Source organism: Lynx canadensis, chromosome B3 (assembly GCF_007474595.2).
Source record: "Lynx canadensis isolate LIC74 chromosome B3, mLynCan4.pri.v2, whole genome shotgun sequence".
In the NCBI taxonomy this organism is placed as follows: Eukaryota; Metazoa; Chordata; class Mammalia; order Carnivora; family Felidae; genus Lynx; species Lynx canadensis.
Genome location: NC_044308.2, coordinates 20,929,049 through 20,953,079, shown reverse-complemented (window position 1 = coordinate 20,953,079; position 24,031 = coordinate 20,929,049). Strand labels below are relative to the sequence as shown.

The 24,031-nt window shown below is 40.2% G+C and overlaps 2 protein-coding genes across 10 annotated transcripts in view; both read right to left on the bottom strand.

Annotated features, from left to right (window-relative positions):
• FAN1 (FANCD2 and FANCI associated nuclease 1) overlaps positions 1–13,430 on the bottom strand; it is a 35,572-nt gene extending 22,142 nt beyond the window's left edge. For 8 of the 9 annotated variants that reach the window (XR_003969341.1, XM_030317537.1, XM_030317541.1 and 5 more), the window contains exons 1-5: positions 13,325–13,430; positions 11,448–12,863; positions 9,362–9,502; positions 7,044–7,245; positions 1,114–1,347 (exon numbers count right to left, since the gene is read on the bottom strand). Coding sequence is in view for 8 of the 9 variants with exons in the window: in XM_030317537.1 (XP_030173397.1) it covers positions 1,114–1,347; positions 7,044–7,245; positions 9,362–9,502; positions 11,448–12,711 (1,841 nt within the window). In the remaining variant the exon portion in view is untranslated. Of the gene's footprint in view, positions 1–1,113; positions 1,348–7,043; positions 7,246–9,361; positions 9,503–11,447; positions 12,864–13,038; positions 13,244–13,324 lie in introns of those variants that run through there. The other variant, XM_030317538.1, reaches the window with a different exon arrangement.
• A 9,661-nt stretch (positions 13,431–23,091) lies between these two features.
• On the bottom strand, positions 23,092–23,399 carry LOC115517203 (40S ribosomal protein S29-like). Its single transcript, XM_032593473.1, has one exon. It carries the CDS (start codon positions 23,397–23,399, stop codon positions 23,223–23,225), a length of 177 nt encoding a protein of 58 aa, XP_032449364.1. The 3' UTR covers positions 23,092–23,222.
• Positions 23,400–24,031: the final 632 nt, after the last annotated feature.

Genomic DNA, 24,031 nt, shown 5'->3' with positions numbered 1-24,031 from the left:
CTCATGAAAGAGAACAGCAGCAAGTCACTAAAAATGAAAAGGTAAAAGACATGGGACAACTCAAACCAGAGTAAGGAAATACTCTTATTAGAAGATTTTATTCCAATCAAACACCAACAAGACAGTGAGCTTCCTGAGAGCTAAGCAAACTGGGCTGGAATCAGTTTACACTGATGCTGCTTTGATTCAATAATTTCAGTAAATTATTTTTTTAATTTTTTTTAAATGTTTATTTGAGAGAGAGAAAGCACAAGCAGGGGAGGGGCAGAGAAAGAGGCAGAAAGAGTACCAAGTAGGCTTCGCATTGTCTGCGCAGACCGTGAGATCATGACCTGAGCAGAAATCAAGAGTCAGATGCTAAACCAACTGAACCACCCAGCTGCCCCCTCAATAAGTTATTTTTTAAAGCACACATTAGACAACACATAACCAACTCTCCTGCAATCAGAGATCAGAATCTATTTCAGTTACATTTGAGTCATAAATCTTAAGTCAAGAATCAAAAGTGCCATTTTAGGAATTCAAATTAATTTTTCTTGTTAAGTGATGTGTTTTTTTTTAAGGAAATCTAAGTATTTTTTTTTCCTCTAAGACCTATACCACTCTCTACCAAAACCTCCTATGGCCAGTCAAACCAAACATTCACTGAGTCCATGTACCAAAATACATCAGTGATAATTTCTAAACTATCATGTGTGTGATTCAAGTATACAGCACACAAGTTAGTATTCACTTTATCTAAGTCATTATTACATGAAAACATTCATCTTCAGCCTTGTTCGAACCAACAAGATATTCACAAGGCAGGTTTGTTCAAATTATCTGTATTTACAAAATGTGTCCGCCAAAGCTATTTGGGAATATAAGCCAGGGAAAAGTTTCTAACTCAAAGCTCATTGGTTTTGTCAACCTTAATCTAGGTATGTTTCTACATTCTTCTTATAGTCTTAGAAACGTATACAAGTGGGACAGAAGGATAGCAAAAAACAAAAAACTTCAAAAACTGTTTTGGCTATTGACTTCTGTTTCTATTGTAACTGGTAAATAATAATAATAAAACCTTTTACATACATTCAGTCACACAGCTATTATAATGAGTTAATATCATCTTACCTGATGAGATCATCTCTATCTTGGAAGATTTGGGTTTTCCGATTGATGGTGTACCTAGGAAACTCCATTCGGCCAAGATTGACCAAAAGCACAGTAGAAAGCTGTCCCTGACCACCACAGGCAGCTTCCTCGTCTTCCATGGAGTCCGTCAATGAAAATAGCAGCAAGACCCGGGAAAACACAGCCCGAGGGCCTTTACAGACTCTCAGTGACTCTCCTGCCAAATCTTTAGCTCTGAAAAATGTACAACATAGAAATAAATTTCTGGTATTTTTACAAGCATTTGGATGTTAGATTTTATAAATTATTCTCATCTATTAACATTCATTTTTTATACATTTTTTTTAAGTTTATTTATTTTGTGAGAGAGGGAGCACGCATGTGTGGGACGGGCAGAGAGGGAGAATCACAGAGAGAGGATCCACACTGACAGTATGGAGCCTGACACATGGCTCAAACTCATGAACATTGAGATCATGACCTGAACTGAAATCCAGAGTCGGATGCCTAACCAATTGAGCCACCAAGGCGCCCCTACAAATTACTTTTAGATAAAATAAAGATAAGTTGCATTCATTATTCTAAGCTAAAACAAATCTACCACTTCCAGCTGTGTGACTTTGGAGCATAACTTAACCTCTCTTGGCTCAGAGCCTACCTAGGGACATGGTGAAGATTAAATAAAATGTTATCTCCAAATAGTTTCACACATGGTTTGGCTCAATAAAAGGGCAAGACAGGGTTTACACTGGTCATCAATGTGTGAAATACCAGGAAAACTCATAAAAGTATTACCTATCTGACATGAGCAATTTTCACTTCTTGACAAGTGACAATTCAGACTAAATAATAGTTATTTTTTTTTAAATGTCATTATTGGGGTGCTTGGCTAGCTTAGTAGAGCATGCAACTCTTGATTTTGGGGTTGTGAGCTTGAGCCCCATGTTAGACACAGAGATTACTTTTTTAAAAATTTGAAAAAATAAAACAAAATGTCATTATCAAAGGCTATTGGTTAGGCAGCATATTTTCATGCACCAAGAAGTGGTACCAAGATTTGGTGCTATTCTGTGTGTGCAAAGTGGTCCAGAGGCATCTCCACTCCAGGGTAACCGCTGTAAATCCTGGTTTGATTCTGGATGCCTTCAAGGTAGGTTTGGAGGTCTGAATTAAATTCAGGGCCACATGGACCCTCTAGCTCTCACAACTTGGATACCATCTAGAACAGTGTTTCTCAGGGCACCTGGGTGGCTCAGTTGGCTCAGTTGGTTGAGCATCTGACTTTTGATTTCAGCTCAGATCATGATCTCATGGTTCATGGAATCGAGCCTTACATCAGGCTCTGTGCTGATAGTACTGAACCTGCTTGGGATTCTCTCTCTCCTTTCTCTCTGCCCCTCCCACGTGCACACTCACGCTCTCTCTCAAAATAAATAAATAAACATTAAAAAAAATAGATCAACGTTTCTCAAACTTGGCACTATCGAGATCTGGGCACAGCAATTCTTTGCTGGGGAGGAGGGCGCTGTTACAGGAGGAGGGTATTCATTACAGGATACTCAGCAGTATCACTGGCCTCACTAAATGCTAGCAGCACCCACTTCCCTCTTCATCACGACAATCAAAAATACCTCCAGATGTTCCCTGGAGAGCAAAGTCACCCCCCAGAAGCTATTAACCTAAAAGAAGTGCTGCATCTCTAGGGGTGTTGTAGGAATCAATGCCACCACCAGAGGCATGAGGGGACAGGGGTGAGATTCTTATCAAACCACCATTTAATTGAGAACCACTCATCCACAGAGACTGATAAAAAGAGTCCAATTCCTCCATCTTCATTCAGAGCCCCAGCAATGCAGTCAGCCAAGTCTCCGAGTTCAGAAGGAACCATAAAACATGGTAAAATGAACAGTGATTATCTACTGGGATGAAGAAAGTGTAAATGATGCGCCTTTTTCTGTTTCTTCATGATAACAGCAGAGTAAGATAACAAGACACTGCCCTCACATGGGGCTGTCAGAGACAGATCCCAGTGCAAGGCTCTAAAACAAAATGAAGAAATAAAGTACAGTCTTGAAGGACAGTGATTTTAGTACAACTAAAATAGCCTTGAGAATCTTATGCTCCTTCCTACAAGTCCAAAGTTAGGAATAAAAAAAAAAAGTTAACCTTATTTCTTTTATTTCTGTTCATATGCTTAGTGCTTATACTGAGAGTGTTGCTTGCTAATTTTAATGTTCACTTACTTATAAAATGTTATATAAGGTTAACAAAAAATATGTAATGAATGCAATTATAGAAAGGATTTAGAATGCAGGATACAAAATCAATGTACAGAAATCTGCTGCATTTCTATATAACAATTATGAAGCAACAGAAAGAAATTAAGAAAACAACCTCATTTACAATGGCACCAAAAATAATAAGGTACCTAGGAATAAACCTAACCAAAGAGGTGAAAGACCTGTACTCTGAAAACTATAAAACACTAATAAAAGAAACTGAAGAGACATTCCATGCCCATGGATTGGAAGAACAAATATTGTTAAAAGTCTGTAGAACCCGGGGCGCCTGGGTGGCTCAGTCAGTTGAGCATCTGACTTCGGCTCGGGTCATGATCTCACAGCTTGTGAGTTCGAGCCCCGCATTGGGCTCTGTGCTGACAGCTCGGAGCCTGGAGCCTGCTTCAGATTCTGTGTCTCCTTGTCTCTCTCTGCCCCTCCCCTGCTCACACTCTGTCTCTCTCCCTCTCAAAAAATAAACGTTAAAAAAATTAAAAAAAAAAAAAAAAGTCTGTAGAACCCAAAGCAATCTACACATTTAATGCCATTCCTGTCAAAGTACCAACAGCATTTTTCACAGAACTAGAATAAACAAGCTTAAAATTTGTATGGAACCACAGAAAACCCAAATAGCCAAAGCAATCTTGAAAAAGAAAAGCAAAGCTGGAGGCATCACAAGTGCAGAGCTCAAGTTATACTACAAAGCTGTAGTAATCCATAATCCTTACACCCAATGTGGGTCTTGAACTCACAGCCCCGAGATCAAGAGTCCCATGCTCTACCAACTGAGCCAGCCAGGCACCGACAAAGCCGTAGTAATCCAAACAGTATGGTACTGGCACAAAAATAGACACGTAGATCAATAGAACAGAAAATCCAGAAATAAACCTACAATGATATGGTCAATTAATCTTGACAAAGCAGGAAAGAATATCCAATGGAACACAGTCTCTTCAACAAATGGTGTTGGGAAAACTGGACAGCAACACGCAGAAGAATAAAAAATGAAACCACTTCCTTACACCATACATGAAAATAAATTCAAAATGGATTAAAGACCTAAATGTGAGTCAGGAAATCATAAAAACCTTAGAGGAGACAGGCAGTAACCCCTTTGACATTGGCCGTAGCAACTTCTTACTAGTTATGTCTCCTGAGGCAAGGAAAACAAAAGCAAAAATAAACTATTGGGACTACATCAAAATAAAAAACTTCTGCACAGCAAAAGAAATAATCAACAAAACTAAAAGACAATCTATGGGATGGGAGAAGATACTTGCAAATGTCATATCAAATAGTATCCAAAATCCATGAATAACATACAAAACTCAATACCCAAAAAATAAATAATCCAATTTAAAAATGAACAGAAGATATGAACAGACATTTCTCCAAAGAAAACATTCAGATGGCCAACAGACACATGAAAAGATGCTCATCATCACTTACCATCAGGGAAATGCAAATCAAAACTACAAGGAGAGGGCACTGGGGTGGCTTAGTCAGTTAAGCGTCTGACTCTTGGTTTCAGCTCAGGTCATGATACCACGGTTTTGTGAGTTCAAGCCCTACATCGGGCTCTGCGCGGGCAGTGCGGAGCCTGCTTGGTATTCCTTCTCTCTCCCTCTCTCTGCCCCTTTCCTACTTGCTGTCTCTCTCAAAATAAGTAAATAAACTTAAAAAAAAAGAAAACTACAATGAGCTATCACCTCACACCTGTCAGAACAGCTGAAATCAACAACATAAGAAACAACAGGTGTTGGGGAGGATGTGGAGAAAGGTGAACTCTCCTGCACTGCTGGTGGGAATGCAAAGTAGTGCAGCCACTCTGGAACAGAGTATGGAAGTTTCTCAAAAAGTTAAAAATAGAACTAGAGGAGGATCCAGCAACTGCACTACTAGGTATCTACCCAAAGAATACAAAAACACTAATTCAAAGGGACGTATGTGCCCCGGTGATTATTGAAGCATCATTTACAACAGCCAACTTATGGAAGCAGTCCAAGTGTCCATCAACTAATGAATGAATAAAGATGTGGTATATGTATACAATGGAATATTATTCAGCCATAAAAAAGAATGAAATTGTGCCATTTGCAACAATGTGGATACAGCCAGAGAGTATAATGATAAGTGAAATAATTCAGCCAGAAAAGACAAATACCATGTCATTTCACACATACATGAAATTTAAGAAATAAAACCAACAGCGAGCAAAGGGAAAAAAATAAGAGAGAGGAGGAGAAATCAAGAAACAGACTCTTAATTACAGAGAACAAACTGATGGTTACCAGAGAGAAGGGAAGTGTGGGGATAGGTTAAATATGTGATGGGGATTAAACAGGGCACTTGTGATGAGCACCAGAGGGTGTTGTATAGAAGTACTGAATCACTATATTGTACACCTGAAACTTATATAATACTATGTTAACTGGAAGTAAAATAAAAACTTTAAAAACAACTTAAAAAGAAAGGACTTTGAAGAGATTTAACATACTACAACCATGTGGATCTTAAAGCCAATTAACTCTAAATACATAATTAAAATATTTTTTTAAAAAGATACAGTATAAACTTTTTGAAGTGTTAGTAGTGACAATTTTCTTAATAATTTTTTATACCTATGTTTTATAAAAGAGTAGTATTTATAATATCTTCCCAACAAAGATGGGCTCTTGGCAAGTAACAGCTGAAAGTTACCTGTGCACAAACACATGTATATCTTTGTGTGTATTCAGATACACACAACATATATATTATACAAAATAAATAACACTGACACTGTTTTAAAGTATTTTCAAAAGCATCACTCACTTCACCCTCAACAATTCCAGAACAGTGGACTCCCAGACTAAAGTTATTATAGTTGTATTTTATAGATCATGTGAGCAGAAGAAATAAATTCTTAAAGTTTTCACATTTTTCCCAAACTGAAACAGTTCAAGGTTGTCACAAAAGCTAAAGAGGGGTGTCTGGGTGGCTCAGTCAGTTAAGCATCAAACCCTTGATTTCAGCTCAGGTCATAGACTCATAGTTCATGACATCAAGCCTCACGTTGGGTTCTGTGCTGGTAGTATGGAGCCTGCTTGGGATTCTCTCTCCCTCTCTCTCTGTCTCTGCCCCTCCACAACTCATGCCCACCCATGCTCTCCTTCTCTCTCTCTCTCTCTCTCAAAATAAAAAAATTAAAAAAAAAAAAGCAAAAGAAACAAACCACAGTTTTTAGTAAATTTTATGTCTAAACTCAAAAATAGTTGCATATTAAGACTGACAGATTACACTTCAATAAAAAGTTGACTAAAATAAATATTTGACTGAATAGTTTACCCTTAAATCCTGTAGGAACAGCAGCCAAAACTGCATTTTTCTTGAATAATAAAATACTAGAATTTACTAATAAAGGCCTATTGCCTCCTAATTTTTCTTGGTCCTAGATATTTCTTGCCCCAAATATAGTACTACAAGAATTATAAATAATAAACCAAGAAAGAATCCAGGCTATTGTAATAAGCCTTGTAATACTCTTTTGACTTCTTAATCTAACTGCAACTGAAACAAGTAATTATATTTTGAAAAAATGTACTGTTATAATAAGTTAATATGTGCTATCAACATTTTAAATGCTTTTATTGTTATGACGGTCAACAAAACCTTTTTAAAATCACGGCACCGATTCCAGCCTGATTTTTTCCCCAAGTGCAGACTGAAGGCTGTTTGGCCAATTTGAGAAAGGTGTCCACGAGTTGCTGTTTCTGTCCATTGGGATTCACCAAGTGGAAGGTCTTGGCCAGGGTTTTTAGTTCAGGAGCAGAAAGCAGTTCAAGCACTTCAGAGAGTTCTTGCAACTCAGACTCTGAAATGGATTTAAAAAAAAGAAAAAAAGTTAAACATAGTTTTAAGGAATTTTACTATTTTCTAGCTCTATTTACTTTAAGAAGAATGAAGCTTAGTTATATGCAAATATAATGGAATTCTACTGCAGAAATTGTAATTAGTTTGCCAAAGCAATTATTAAAGAATATAGAGGGGCACTTGGGTGGCTCAGTTGGTTAAGCGTCCGGCTCTTGATTTCAGCTCAGGTCATGATCTCATGGTTTGTGAGGTTCTGTGCTGACAGCCTGGAGCCTGCTTGGGATTCTCTCTCCCTACCTCTCAGCCCCTCCTCCTGCCACCCCTTGCACGTATGCACACATGCTCTCTCTCAAAATAAATAAACACACAAAAAAAAAGAATATGGAAAATAGATACCTCATAACAGTTATAAATTAACAGAATTTCTCACTAAAAAAACAAAGGAAAATAAAATAAAGACACATATGGATAGCCATTATAGCTTGCACATTCTCCTTAAAAACTCACTGGTATATTTGCTCTCGGATTACAAACCCTTCAAATGGACCTCTCCCAAAGCTGACCATCAGCTCTCCTCCCTCCTCACAGGCCTCTTCATGGATTCACTCACTCAACATACATGGATATGTCTGCTATTATAGGCCCCAGACATCACCCTAGACCCAGGATGCAGCTGAATCAGACTTGGCTGGTATCTGCCTTCTAGGCATTTACAGCTTAGGGCAGTGCCTTTTTCCTCCACTCAGCAAGTACTTAGTGGGTGTACACTGCATGCCAAGTAATCTTCTATGGCCCAGGGCACACTACAATGACCAAAACAAGTCCTGGTCCACAAGGAGCTCAGCTCCTAGCATAATAAGCAAGTATGTATGTCAGGTGGGGATAACGGTTATAACGAAAATAAAACTGGCTATGGCAAAGCAAACATGGCAGGGAGCAAGTGGTCAGGCAAATGTCTGATGACGTGACACAGAGCACAGCTGGATGAAATGAGCCGTGTGGCAGCAAGTACAAGGCTCTGAAAGAGGAGTGCACTCAGCATGCTGAAGAACACCGAGGAGCGCTCTGTGGCCATGACAGAGCAGGAGGGGCAGTCAGAGCCAGGTCCCACAGGGTTGTGCAGATCAAGGGCAAAACTCGGACTTGACTGAGTGCAACAGTGAGCCACGGGGGTTCTGGTTTTGTTGCCTAAAGGTCGTTTAAAGGTAAGTCAAGGCTCACCTGCAGCGGTTACCTGGCATGCCTGTTAAACTTGTGGATTTATGAATCTGCATCAAATCCTCCAGGTGGGGACAGGAGCTCCCAGGTGACACTACGGCACTGACGGGTAGGAAGCAGTGCTCCAAGCAGGGGTCCGAGTCCCACTGCCTAATCCTTCACGTTCAAGCCTCTTCACTGAGCATCTATGCCTTCCCCCAGGCCCGCCACATCACCTAACCTCACTTTACTAACTGCTCTCCACTACAAACCACCACACAGAAACCACCTGGCTTTGGCTTGATTTGCTTATTTCAGTTTACACTGTCAGCAACTACTGAAGACTCACATTCTTCCTCCACCTACGTTTCCAGTACAACACTGCATTCAGTACAGGTAGGTGCTTAAAGAATCTACTGACAAGACAACCATAGTTATCTAATAGTCTCATAGGCCTAAGTCAATGAACTTCTGAGGCAATCAACTTATAAACTATAAGAGCTGTATATGCGTGCATGTAGGGGTAGATGAAGCTTTTAGAGGCAATATTAACTTCAAGCAAACCAGCTTTATTCTATTACAAAGATAAGGCATCTGAATGAGTCAGATTCTTGCTGGAAGGTGAGAGCTGAGAAGGGATGAGTTTCTTCAGCGGCCCACGGCCACCTATCTATCCAGAGAGGACTTTATCGTCCTAAATACGAAACAGCCAAGAAAACAACAGTGGTCTTCACACAGGCTAAGAATGGCTTTAACATGAATAATCTGTTGTCCTAAGGTTAAAAATTCAATTAAAAAAAAAATTACTATTTACCAGGCACCAACCAGGAGATGACACCATCCTGGTATCACCATCATTCTACAGAAACTTAGTTATTCGTGTCATATTTTCATTTTACATTTCCTTTGACTAATCATACCTGTCTGCAGAAAGCCTGCTTGCTGCAGTTCTCCAATCACAGGTGTTAAGTCAGGAGCAATCTCTTCATATTCCAATTTATTCATCTTAATCCAGCCAAATTTACGTTGAAAAAGTCTTACATATAACTTCTGACCACTAGCTGCAAGAAAAGTCGTGAAAATTATCTCTCTTCTCAAAACAACATACAAACATTCACTTTTTAAAACTGAATACAACATATTCTATTAGAAATACACTTATGCTTACTCAACTGATCACCCAAGAACATCTTTTTCTTCCTTTGGAAGATACAATTTATTTCATATAGAAGTCCCCATGGAGATGTCTCCTTGTCCTGTGTGCCTGCCACCATAGGACAATAAGAATATCCAGGACGGGACCAGCTCTGCCACTTCTGAATTATACAAATCTATGAACCTTACCGAGACTCCATTTTCTCTTCTGTTAAAAAAGTGGGGGTGGGATGGGGCAATAACACCATTTTCCCAATGTTGCTGAAAAGATTAAACAAGATGAGGCATTCGATGATTGGTGTATAAACAACAAAAAATCTCCAAAGTTGGTCATGGTTATTGGCCATTTTAAAACTTCTAAGTACCAGGTTTCCCATTGTCTAGCCACCAACATTTTTACTCCATCAGAGAAGCCCTACCCAGAATTCCAGTTATTTTATTCTCCACTTTCAGCTTAATATGAATGATTCTATTGTTGGCTGAAAATAATCTGAAAAGATTTTCAAAATTCGTCTAGCATTGGTAGGGCAGCCATCTCTAACTTGGTGATCTTAGCCAAGTTATTTAATTAACCTGGTCAGTTTTCCTGTTATCTGGATTATCTTCAAATTTCTGCCAATTCTAAAATGGTGTAACTGTATTTCTTAAATCTTCAACTCCCCACCCCCTTTTTTTCTTTAAAGAGGAAAATTCAATTAGCAGTACTTATTTTCACACAGAGACACTGCAGATTATTCTCTGTGGGGAGCCATACACAAGAATCTTCAGAAATTCCATTCAGGGAACTATTCATACTTCTCAATTATACAGAAGCACAGAGCCATGGACTACTCAAATGCTCACATGAATACAACCAGCACCCAACTAAAGATCTGTAACTTCCACGGACAGAAGAGTCAATGTGGTGTCATTTATGTCCATGTTCTGGTGAGGACAGCATAAGTAGAGACGGAGGCTGTGAGGATAATTAATGCAACTGTGCCTAGAGAAGTATTACTCGCATGTCAAAGCAATACTAAGAATACCATAATTCCATTGTGTGCATTTAAAACAAAAACCCTTCTCTTGAACATTCCTGGCAATGTTTAAGATTTTTTTTTTTTAACTCTACTGAAGAGTCAAACCTGACTACAAATTATGGGAGGTCAGTGTAGCTCCCAAGTAAGCGTTTCCTACCTCAGAAGGGACTCAGTTCCATAAAGCCATCATGGCCCTTTGGATTAGCAATGCAACAAGGGTGGCTTTTGCTCCAAATGTGCACTATCGGCTCAGAGCCACCACTGGCTGCCAAGGAACTGAGGCATAGACCATTATTTTTAAATGCACCAATTTAGCCTGAAAGTTTCCAATTCCTCCACACGCTGACCTTAAAAGGCAGAGTCAAAAAACTAAAATTGAAGGAAAAAATAAGCCTTAATATACTTTGGTTTGTTCTTTCCTGTATTTTACTTCAGTTTTGAGAAAATGGTGTGTAAAAACAATAAAACAACCTAAATTAAGCTTGATTACATGCTCAAAAGCAAAGTATACTTTTCTAAGTCACAAAGGTATTTTTTTTTAACCTGGAAAAGGCTGTTTTATTACCATCATATATACATATAAAGGAAAAACAGATGCTTCCATTATAACCAAATTACAGCTTGTAAGGATGATACTGCAGAAGCAGACATCACCGGACACAAAATCTCTTTTTCATGCATGTTCTTCTCAAACCTTGTGGCTGGCTGATTCCCAGGAGCATTCCCAGAGGACTCACAGAACCACACTGACTCCTTGTGGTCAATAGGTTACTGCCCAAATCAGGCCAGCAAATGGAAAACAAAAACTTGAAAGCACACGAGCTTGAGATACCTGATAATTGATAAAATTTAGTTACAATTCCCCTCTCATGTTCATCAAAGAGCATCCTATCTTCTTCATTCTCAAATACAGCTCTCAGCACCACGAGGAAACTCCGAAGGTAGTAAGGATGACTTGGTGGTACTGTGATTGTTTTACCAGGAACATCACAGCTTGACCCCTGCTCCAAAGGAATTCCGCAAGTGATTTCATTCTTTAAGTCACTGTCACCTTCTGGAGAAAGGTCCTGGATGTTATGCCCTTTAGAATCATCATGTGTAGAACTATCAGACTTTGCCTCCCAATTTGACAACTGTGTTTTAGTTTCTGAAGCAACAGTCACTTTCACTTCTTCACAACTACTTGCCTCACATTTTTCAACATCTTGATTATCTACTCCTTTGATGCTCTCCCACTTTGCAAGACTGTGCTCTGAAGTAGACTTCAATGTATTCCCAAGAGTTAAATCTGGTGAAAATAACATAGCAGCATTATCTGAGAAGGCAGGGCCAAGGGGTGATCTCTCATATTCCTGGGTAGCCTTTTGGCTTTCAGCTTCCATTATTTTTGTGCCTTCTACAGTATGTTCAGGTGTACTTTGCTCCTTAAGAGAATCACAGGCAAACACATTTTCCTTTTGAGAACTGTTCTCCAAAATTTGATCCTTGTCCTCAGTCTCTGAACAGTTATCAACCAGGGTCCTAACCATTGTGGATGAGGAACTCTGTGGACTCTTATTGGCAAATTCCTCATTCTTATCTATTGCTCTTTTAGCCTCTGTGTATCTTCTGGACAATTTAGATGACAGGCTTCCCAAAGTAATGACTTTCACATTATGATGTCTCAGCTTATCTTGATTTTTGCACCCCAAATCATCATTATTTTTAAAGTAGGGGCTGGTCTGCTGTTTTACGCCCATTTTTGCTGAATCACTTTGGTCAGGGGTTAAACTTATCTTTGATGGTGACAACTTTCCTGGCGTTACATCTTCTAAGACAATATTGGTTAAATCTACTGTAGGCACATGTGAATTTGTTAAGTCAACATGCCTCTGATCAACTGGAGTGATGTCATCATTGTTAGCACACTTTTCATCAAGATGCCGGTTTAAGTCATATCTCTGCACCATTTTACTACAAACAGGGCAGGCAAGCTTAGCAGGTGGTGCATTGTTAAAAAATGAAATAATAGAGTTACATTCTTTTGTTTTAGTTTTACTGGCTGATAAACTTCTACGAGGTCTTTTCTTCGCAGGAGCTTTCCCTTCTGACATCATGAGTGTTAGAAAAACTGGGTGTTTCCAGTAATAAAACCCAGGATATCACTGGAAAAAGACAACAATGGTTTACTTTTACTTCCCTGTCTTGAAACAATACAAAGGGGGATTCTATTTGGCTTCATGTTTTTCATTTAGTCAATTTCTTCTTCCTACAAAATAAAACACATGTGGATTAAAAACACTTTAATGAATTCAACAACAGAGTGGAAAACAGTAAAACGTTTATCAAGCAGTATCCCTTGAGATAAGGAAAATCCTGGGCTTGGGACAGAAGACCCAAGGCTCTACTCCCAGCTCTACACGCAATCTCCGTGTGACCCTTACCCATAAAATGACGGCAGTAGGCTCCGCAGGGATATTTTCTCAGACTTAAGATCTAAAATTACCCATTTTTAAAAGGGGAAACTTTGACTATTCCAGATCCCCCTTTGAAAACTACTGCATCAGTGGCTTTTTCCGGGCCAGAGAATGCCTGTCTGCCCGATCCCCGGAGTCATTCCGGCCTCACTGCCCTGCACGGAGAAACTCATCCGCCCCCCCCCCCCCCCACTCCAAGTCACAGACATCTGTCAACACGCATGGGTCCCCCGTGCAGCTATGGCCACCGCACCTCTGAGGCTCGGGGGAGGACGATCCCACTGGGGCCGCGTGCGCGCACGTGGGACGCGCACCTGGGCTCCGCCAAGGTGCCCGCCCTGTCGCCCTCTTTCACCCTCCCTCCCCGCCGCCCCTAGTCGCCCGCGGTCTCCCCTCCCGCGCACCGGCCTGCCGGCGACCCCGGCCGGCCACCCCACTCCTCCCACCGGTCTCCGCGCTCCCAGGCATTCCCAGACGATCCCCGCATCTCGGCTCGCCATAGGCTCGGCAAGTGGAGGCCCGAGTGATCGATCCCTCTTTCCTTCCAGGTTAAAGGCTCCTTCCATCCAGAGTGACCGAGTCCAGCCGAGCGGTGCAGGGAGGTCCGGGAACCTCCACTCTCCACGCCTGGAGACCCCTGCACGTGCACTCGGAGGGAGCCCCTGGCCTCAGTCGTTGGGAAGGTTGCCCGTGGGGGCCGCGCTCAGCGTCAGAAGAGGCTTGCTGGGAGCAGATGCACACGGGGGCTCCACCGACCGGGCGCCCGCGAGTTCGCGCTGTGGGCTCAGTAGCTGGGCATTCCCAAAGATGAGCTGCTCGCTGCCTTGCTAGATGTGAATAACCTCCAGAGCAAAGGAACAATAAAACGAAGTCAAGTCGTTAGGGAGCAGTGAATTGGGGGTGTTCATTACTTCCGTTTTTCATATGGTTTAATTGTGAAGCCATGCAGTTAAATGTATAATAACAGATATTTAACGGGGCGCCTGAGTGGCTCAGTCGGTTAAGCATCCGACTTCGGCTCAGGCCATGATCTCGAGGCTCGTGGGTTTGAGCCCCGTGTTGGACTCTGTGCTGACAGCTCTGAGCCTGGAGCCTGCTTCGGATTCTGTGTCTCCCCCTCTCTTTGCCCCTCCCATGCTCATGCTCTGTCTCTATCTCTTAATAATAAATAAATGTTAAAATTTTTTGAAAAAAAATTAGATATTTAACAACAGAAATTGGTAACTGAAAGATAAAGTGTATCACTCAGCTCTTCAGCACGGTTACCAGCTGGTTCCAGCATCCCCATGAATGACCCAGAATGTAAGCAGAAATTTCTGAGTACAGGGGCCACTTTACCAGTGTGGTCCTTTACCAGTGCTCTCCACAGTGGTCAGCACCGTGTAATTACTCTGTAAATACATATCGAATGAATATGGATAAATGAACAAGTCAAAGAGAAAAGGAACATGAATAGGGAATTCACCAACAAATATGTATTAAGTGCCTACCTCATGTTCTTGATGCTCAAAATATGGCAGCAAACAGAAATGAGGAATAGAGGGTGGGGGGAATCCCCTGCCTTCATGGAGAATATATTCTGGTGAAGAAAGACAAAACAATAAATAATGTAGAGAATTAAGGAGAAGAACTTCGAAGAAAAAACTGGGAACATCAGGGTGAGGACGGAGATGAGAATTACAGTATGAAAGAGTGGTAAGGAAAGGCTCCACAGAAAAGGTAATCTTTGAGCAGACTTGAAGGAAGTAAGGCAGTGAATACTTGAGAGAAGAGAATTGTAGGCAGATGAAACAGCAACAGCCTCTCCCTGAGGTAGAAGCTTGCCTAACAAAAACACCAAGAAGGCCAAGACAACTCACTGGAGCAGAAGTGAAGTGAGATAGGTAGCAGAGAGAGGGCAGATCATGTAGGGTAACAAACATTTTCTGTAAAGGGCCAGGTAGTAAATATTTTAGGCTTTGTTGGCCATAGGATCTCTGGTCACACTGCTGTTGTAGTGTGAAAGCAGGCATAGACAATACATAACATAAGAGTGTGTGGCTGTGTTCCAATAAAACTTTATTTATAAGTAGCTGACCAGATTTGGCCTCTGGCTATAGTCTGCTGACCTTTAATAAAAGGGCTTGCTGGACATATGGATATTAGCATTTACTTTGAGTAATATAGAGGAACCATTCTGCATGTTGTGTTAAGCAAAGATGTTGGGGAGCAGGGACTGAAAGCAGGAGTGGAAGCAGGGAACACAGAAAGCTAATGACGTAATCCCAGGAGAGATGATAGTGGCTTGGGTCAGAGTGCTAGTGTTGCAGTTGATAAGAAATAGCAAGATTCTGGATACATTTAGTAGGTATAACCAATGAACAATTTGTTCATGGTACAGGATGTTAAGGTATGAGGGAAGGAAAAAACTGTTCTATCAACTAGAAGGATGGAAGGGAATAAATCAAGAGTTTAGATTTGGACATGTGTCTTAGTCCATTCAGGCCACTTACAGACTGGATGGCTTATAAATAATAGAAATTTATTATTCACATTTCTATTGGCTAGAAGTCCAAGATCACGGTGCCAACACAATCAAGTGCTTCTTCTGGATCCCAGGCTTCTTGTTTTATCCTCACATGGTGTAAGGGGTTAGGGAGCCCTGTAGAGCCTGTTTTATAAGATCACTAATCCTATACATGAGGTTTCTACTCTCATGACACAATCACTTCCCAAAGGCCCCATATCCTAATACCATTACACTGGGGTTTGGCATTTCAACATGAATTTGGGGTAGAAGAGGCTTCCTCTTCACCCCAGGCAGGGGTGCCTGGGTGGCTCAGTCAGTTAAGTGTCTGACTTCGGCTCGGGTCGTGATATGGTTCGTGGGTTTGAGCCCCACATCCAGCTCTGTGCTGACAGCTCAGAGCCTGGAGCCTGCTTCGGATTCTGTGTCTGTCTCTCTCTTTGCCCCTCCCCCGCTCACGTTCTCTGTCTCTCTCAAAAATAAACATAAAAAAAAAAAAAAAAAAAAAGAGGAAGGGCAGACCCAAATGTTCAGACCATGGCAACATGTAAGTTTGAAATGCCAGTTAGACATTGTTGTGGATGAAAAGACACATGAATTTATTAATGAAATAAGATCAGGAAATAAAAATTTGGGAGTCATCAGGATTTATACAGTATTAATATATGGCACCAAGGAGTGACTACAAATAGAGAATTAAAAGGTCAGGAAGACTTGGGGCGCCTGGATGACGCAGTTGGTTAAGCTGTTGACTCTTTGTTTCTGCTCAGGTCGTGATCTTACAGTTTGTGAGTTTGAGCCCTTCATTGGGCTCCTCAATGATAGCACAGAGCCTGCTTGGGAGTCTCTCTCTCCCTCTCTCTCTCTCTCTCTACCCCTCCCTCTCTCTCACAAAATAAATAAATAAACTTTTTTTAAAAAATCTATAAAAGTTCAGGAAGACCTAACACTACAATAAAAAGAGGGGAGATGAGAGTGCCAGCAAAGGAGTCTGAGAAGTTACCAGTGAGGAAGAAGGAAAACACTTGGCATCCAGAAAACCAAGTGAATCATGTGTGTTGAGGATTGGGGGATATCAGATGCACCTAGAGTGGAAGTAAGATGAATGTTGAGAACAACCATTACATCTAGCAATGTGGAAGTCATTTGGTAACTTTGACAAAAGCTATTGTGGAACAGTGAAATGATTGAATAGGATTCAGGAAAGAAAGGGGAGACAGGAATTGGAGACAATGCAGGAACCCATTCAGAACCCCAGAGCTGGTATGAAGATTATTTTAAGCTGAAGGCATCAGCGGATACAGAAAGAAGCCTTCTTGGAGCTTCCCTTATCTGACTACAAGAGACTTCTAGGAAGTAAGGCTGCCATAAATTCCCTCTTTGAGGGGTAGATGAGGGTGGACTTTCATTACCAGGAAGGAGACCTAGAATATATCTACCATAAATTCTCTCTCCAGGGGAATCTTATGGCCATGGAGATGGAAAAAAACCCACACCTGCATGAACAAGCATTATCACAAACTTTCTTATCTCCCATTTGTTCTTCTAGAAACCCAGGTGCTCTTCCCCCAAAGGCTTTTTCTACCCCTCTTTTTTTCCCCTACTAACTTTAACCATTTATCAAGCTACTTCTTTTGTAAGCTCCCACAATTTTTCTTTCCAATCTTCTTCTGTCAGGTGAATTCACAGGCCCCCAGACAATAAACCTAAGAGGGCAGAGGAAACGTTTTTCCTCTCCAACAACAGTAAATGTAGAGGTTTCGTACTGAAGGAGAGCAGCGAGGTATACCCAAAGCTAAGGGGGGAAGTGAGGTTGAGTTTTGTTTATTTAATATGGAAAAATAACAATGTGCTTATATGCTGATAGGAATACTCAGGTAGAGTAAAATATGAAGCAGGAGAGAGAAGACTTGCTGAAGGAATATTCTTAGGTAAGTGAGGGGATAGGATACAGGCTGCAAGTGAAGGGGTTGGCCAAGTAATGAAATAGCACAGCACAACAAAATCCCAAAGTATTTATGGGAATGCAATAAATCCAGTACTCAACACAGTAAATGTTGTAGGGTACTGAGGAAAATCTGACTAGTCAATAAATGATTTTTGAGAACAGGTTACCTATGTGGAAAAATGAAACTGGATCCCTACCTCACACCAAATAAATACACAGCTTAAGGCTAAATAGATTAAAGTAAAAATTGTAAAAAGCAAAGCTTCAAAACTTTTGGAATACAGGCATTTTTCAGAGATATGGGTTGGGTTCCAGACCACCAAAATAAAGTGAATATCACAATAAAGCAAATGAAATGAATTTTTTCGTTCCTTGATGCATATAAAAATTATGTTTACACTACACTGCAGTTCATTAAGTGTGAAAGAACATTATGTATTTAAAAAACATGTAATACCTTAATTTAAAAATACTTTACTGCTGGGGCATGGGTGGCTCAGTCGGTTAAGCATCTGATTCTTCATTTCGGGTTCAGGTCATGATCTCACGGTTCATGAGATCGAGCCCTGTGTCAAGCTTTGTGTTGACAGTGTGGAGCCTGTTCAGATTCTCTCTGTCCCTCTCTCTGCCTCTTCCTCACTTGCACTCTCTCTCTCTCAAAATAAATAAACATTAAGAAATACTTTATTTTTAAAAAATGCTAACCATCATCTGATCTTTCAGGGAGTCATAATCACTGATCAGAGATCACCATAACAAATACAATAATGAAAAAGTTTGAAATATTGTGAAAGTTACCAAAATGTGATCCAGAGACGTGAAATGAGCAAATGCTATAGACTTGCTTGACACAAGGCTGCCACAAACCTTGAATTTGTAAAAACACAGTATCTGCGAAGTACAATAAAGTGAAGGGCAGTTAACATGAGATATGCCTGAAGAGGAGATCATTTTATTATCTTGAAGGTATTATAGGATTCCTTAAATAAGAGAAAAACTGCTACTGTAAAGTAAGAGATTGATAAATATGGCTATAGTTAAATTAAGAACTTTCTAATAATGGCCATTTCTATTTCTAGCAATGGCTGTGTAGCTTATATTTTACTGGGCTAAAATACTGCATATCACAAGTATGAACAATGTAAAAATTATAAACAATATAAAAATTACAGAAACAAATGTTTGGTGACAATTTTAAACAAATTATAAGCAACTGCAAAGTGTAAAACACCAAAGCCTATTTGAAAACATTGGAGAATGACCAAAAGTAGTCTGAAATTGGAGGGCCAGTAGCAAAAACAATAACAATCCATTGTAGGATTTTGACATACCTAGATGAATTATAGATTACAACAATAGCAAAAAGGATGAGGGTGCAAATGTAACTATATTGCTGCAATAGTCTTACATTTTATATGAAGTGGTAAAATACTAACTCTAAGTAGACTGTTTTTAAACTTTTTTAAATTTTTATTTATTTTTGAGAGACAGAGAGAGACGGAGTGCAAGTAGGGGAGGGGCAGAGAGAGAGGGAGACACAGAATCTGAAGCAGGCTCCAGGCTCCGAGCTGTCAGCACAGAGTTTGACTCAGGGCTCGAACTTACTAGCTGTGAGATTATAACCTGAGCCAAAGTCGGCTCCCCAATCAATTGAGCCACCCAGGAGCCCCTCTAAGTAGACTGTTTTAAGTCAAGGATGCATACTGTAATTCCTAAACAACTGAAATTAATGCAATGTAGAGTTAATACATTAAGGGAGAAATTCAAATAGAATATTAACATATTTGATTTAAAAAGTAGAAAAAGAGGAAGAGACAATAAAATTAGGAGAGACAAAGAGAGGGGTGCCTAGGTGGTTCAGCTGGTGAAAAGTCCAACTTTGGCTCAGGTCACGATCTTGTGGTTCCTGAGTTCAAGCCCCATTTCAGGTTCTGTGCTGACAGCTCAGAGCCTGGAGCCTGCTTCAGATTCTGTGTCTCCCTCTCTCTCTGCCCCTCCCCCACTCACACTCTGTCTCTCAAAAATGAATAAATGTTAAAAAAAAAAAGAGACAAAAAGAAAATAAATAGCAAAATGGTAAAACCAAATAAAACCAAACCAATAATTACATTAAATGTGCATGGACTAAAAGCTCCAATTTAAAGATAGGACTTGTCAGATTACACTCAAAAAGCAATTCCTAACTATATGACATATAAGAGACCCAGGTAATTGGAAAGTAAGAGAATAGAAAAGGATATATTATTCAAACAATAATCAAAAGAGCCATAGTATTATACTGAAAGTAGACTTCAAGACAGAGAGTATTACTAGGGGTGTCTCGGTGACTCAGTTAAGTGTCCAACTTTGGCTCAGGTCACGATCTTGTGGTTCCTGAGTTCAAGCCCGGTTTCAGGTTCTGTGCTGACAGCTCAGAGCCTGGAGCCTACTTCGGATTCTGTGTCTCCCTCTCTCTGCCCCTCCCCTGCTCATGCTCTCTCTCTTTCTCCCCCACTCAAAAATAAATAAACGTTAAAAAAAAAGTTTAAAAAAAACCTTAAAAAAGAAAAAAAAAAGACAGGAGTATTACCAGAAAAAAAGAGGTCATTTTATAGTCAAAAGGGTCAACTCATGGGGTGCCTCAGCTGAGGTCATGATCCCACGGTTTGTGAGTTTGAACCCGACGATGGGCTCTGTACTGACAGCTCAGAACCTGAAGCCTGCTTTGGATTCTGTGTCTCACTCTCTCTCTCTCTGCTCCTCCCCCACTTATACTCTGTCTCTCTCTCTTTCAAAAATAAGTAAACATAAAAAAAAAAAAAAAGATGGGGCACCTGGGTGGCTCAGTCAGTAAAGCAGCTGACTTCGGCTCAGGTCATGATCTCGTGGTTTGTGGGTTCAAGCCCTGCTTCGGGCTCTGTGCTGACAGCTCAGAGCCTGGAGCCTGCTTCGGATTCTGTGTCTCTCTCTCGCTCTGCCCCTCCCCTGCTTGTACTCTGTCTCTTTCTCTCAAAAATAAATAAACATTAAAAACAAAATTTTTTTTAATAAAAAAAGAAAAGATGCTTTAAAAAAAAAGGTCAACACTCATGAGAAAGACATAAAAATCATAAATGAGTATGTACCTGATGGTAGGGCTTCAAAATACATGAAGCAAAAAATGACACAATTAAAGGAAGAAACAGAAAATCCACAATCATAGAGATTTTATATGCTTTTTAAAAATGTTTCTCTAATTTTATAACTAGACAAAAAAAATCAGTAAGGATAACTGAACAAAAATATTAAAGCTTTGGACTAATTGAAATACAGAACACTATAGTTAACAACTGTAGAACACATGTTTTTTCCTCTTCTCGGTGGTATAAATTCACTAATTCTGAAACCACTTGCATATTCTAGCCTTGAGTAAATGAATACATATATTGAAGACAATGGGAGCAAGATTTCTCACTGTTGGAAAAGGCATTACAGATGTGGAAAGAGTGAATACTAGAATATAATCTGCAGGGGCATTCAATTAGAATGAGAGGTTTGGGCATGCATTCATGTGCGGAATCCATACACACACACAACCATAATTTCCTAGCTCTGGTGAGTGGGCCTAGTAGCAATAGTAGCAATGAGCACGCTTATTTTGCTCATCTTTGTTTTAAAATACCAGTCTCCACTAAAAGGAACCAGCGTTCTATGGGAAAATGACCAATTCCAGGGAAAAGACAGGATATGCCTGGAACATTTAGTAGCACCAGAAAATGAGGAAGTGCTCAGAGAATAATGGGAACCTATCAGAACTCAGAACCTGGTGGCCCTCACTGTAACAAACTCAAAATGTTTTCATCTCCAGCTTCAAAGCGACAAACCGATTATCTCGAACCTCTGTATATGAGGTATTAAAGACACACCTCTGCTATGGCCTTCCTGCCAAAAGTGCATAACCTGAAATCTAATCCTGAGAAAACAGACAAATTCAATTTTGAGGGACAGTCTATATAACTGGCTTGTATACCTCAAAAACGTCATTCAAGAAAGGCAAAGAAAGCTCAGGAACTGGAAACTAAACAGACATGACAGCTACATGCAGTGAGGAATCTTGGTTACCTGATCCTGGACCGGGGGGAAAGAGTTAGAACGTACATTATTGGGACAAGTGATAAAATCTGAATATGGACTGTGGATTACTAGCATTGTATTGATGTTAAATTTCCTGACTTTGATAATTATAGTGTGGTTATACATTAGTGAATATTCTTTTTAATTATTATTTAAAATGTTTATTTTTGAGAGAGAGCACATGTGCACGTGCATGAGCTAGAGACGGTCAGAGAGAAAGGGGACAGAGGATCCTAAGCAGACTCCACGCTGATGCGGCGAGCCCAGTGCAGGGCTCTAACTCACATACTGTGAGATCATGACCTGAGCCAAAGTTGGATGTTCAACTGACTGAGCCACCCACGATCCCCTAAATTATGATCTTTAAGTATGCTCTGTGCCCATTGTTGGGCTTGATCTCATGACCATGAGATTGAGTCACGAGTTCTACCGACTGACCCAGCCAGACACCCCGGTTATTGAATATTCTTAGGAAATGCATACTGAGGCATTTAGGTGAAAGGGCCATGATGTCTCTAACTTCCTCTCAAACTGTTCAGAAAAAAACAAAATAGTAAAGCAAATGAAACTAAATTTACTAGAATTTTGCTGTAACTTTAAAACATAAAAATGATACAGAGAACAACAAAAATGCTCCCTCTCATTAGCAGGGAAACATAAATGAAGACCACGGAGGTGTACACAGCAGAAAGGCAAAATATTTTTTAAACTCTGCCAATATAACCTCTGACAAAGATACAAGTAAGTCCAAGTTTGTACAACTACTTTCAAAAGCAACTTTCAAAAGCAAGTCTTTTGCACTTTCTACCCTGCGATTCTATTCTAAAGGACACTAGAGGCTAGAGCACAAGAGTAACACTGTGTGGGAACAGAAGGTTCAAAACAGCATTGTTCCTAATAGCATAAAATGAAACAAATGTCTTCATGTGACTGGGTAAATAAAATTGTGGTAGATGCATATACTGTGCAGCGCTGTAAATGAATGGATGAATGAGGGAAATCAACAGTGAAAAAGCAAGCCACAGATGAGTGTCTTATTTTCATAAAATTCAAGTACTAGTGAAGTAAACAATGCATGAAGAGATATATATGGTCAAACATATACAAATGTAAAGGAACGATGAACACAACTCAGAACCATGGTTTAACTTTTATTTTAGAGAGAGAGTAGAAGGGAAAGAGAATCTTCAGCAGGCTCCACACTCAGCACAGAGCCCAACACAGGGTTCAATTCCATGACCCTGGGATCATGTCCTGAGCCGAAATCAAGTTGGATGCTCAATGGACTGAGCCACCAGGCACCCTGGTTTTCTCACTTCTTTAACATACGTGAAGTAGATGAAGAGCACCACTGAGTACCGTTTTGTGTTTTTAAAGAATTTATTTTTTTAAAGTAATCTACACCCAATATGGGGCTCAAATTTACAACCTTGAGATCAAGAGTCCCAGGCTCTGAGCCAGCCAGTGCCCCCGTTTTGTGTTTTTAGAGAAAGAGTGGTTTCTCCAATGTGTTGTTTTTCATAATTGAAGTATTTTTATTTTATGTACAATGAGTTGGCATTAAGGTAGGTAGGTATCTTGGATGACCCATTCAAGGAGATTCACTTAGTCCAACTTAATGTAGCCTATATCCTTTGAGAACTGATGGAAACACTGGCGGCACATACTGAGGCCATATTGCCAGATCACACAGTACTGGTGTGAGCAGATGCGGCAAGGTGAGAACCCTGGCCAAATTTCCTCTTTCCTCAGATGGCTCTGGTAGAGCTGTTGGTGACCCATTGCTCTCTCAGATGCAACAAGGCGAAAAAAAAAAAAAAAAAAGTTTACGTTATGTTTCTAATTTACATAGAAAAAGTACGTAAATATTCCACCAGAATGTACACTTCATAGGTATAAGAATCCTTTTGTTCGGTTATCTTGCTGGTACCTAGGATATTGCCTGGCACAAAGTAGGTATATAAAATGAACATAATCTTTAGAATGTGTCAAATATTGCATAAAAAGCAAATGAACAGATATGCCTCACCTAGAGGCAGGGTGAGAAATGAAGATAAAAATGATTCTAACTATGCAAAACATCAAACTGCCCTTGGACAGGTAAGGTGAATCATTTTGGGATCAAACATTCTGATCTTGACTAATCATTATGAAAGAAAGACTCAAGGGAAAGAGAACTAAGCCAGCAGTTGAATGGGGACTGGCAAACTGAATTTAAAAAGAAAGCAGGAACTCTTAGAGCCATAGAATACTCCAATTACCGCTAAAACCAAATGACACTTTCACTAAGGCTGGACTGAGACCTGGAGACCTAAAGACACAACCCGCCACAGGCTCTTCCTGCCCACTCATTGTTCCCGGTGGATGAAAAACCAAAACAGCTTTGGGAAAAGCTGCTCTCATTTTCTTCCCAT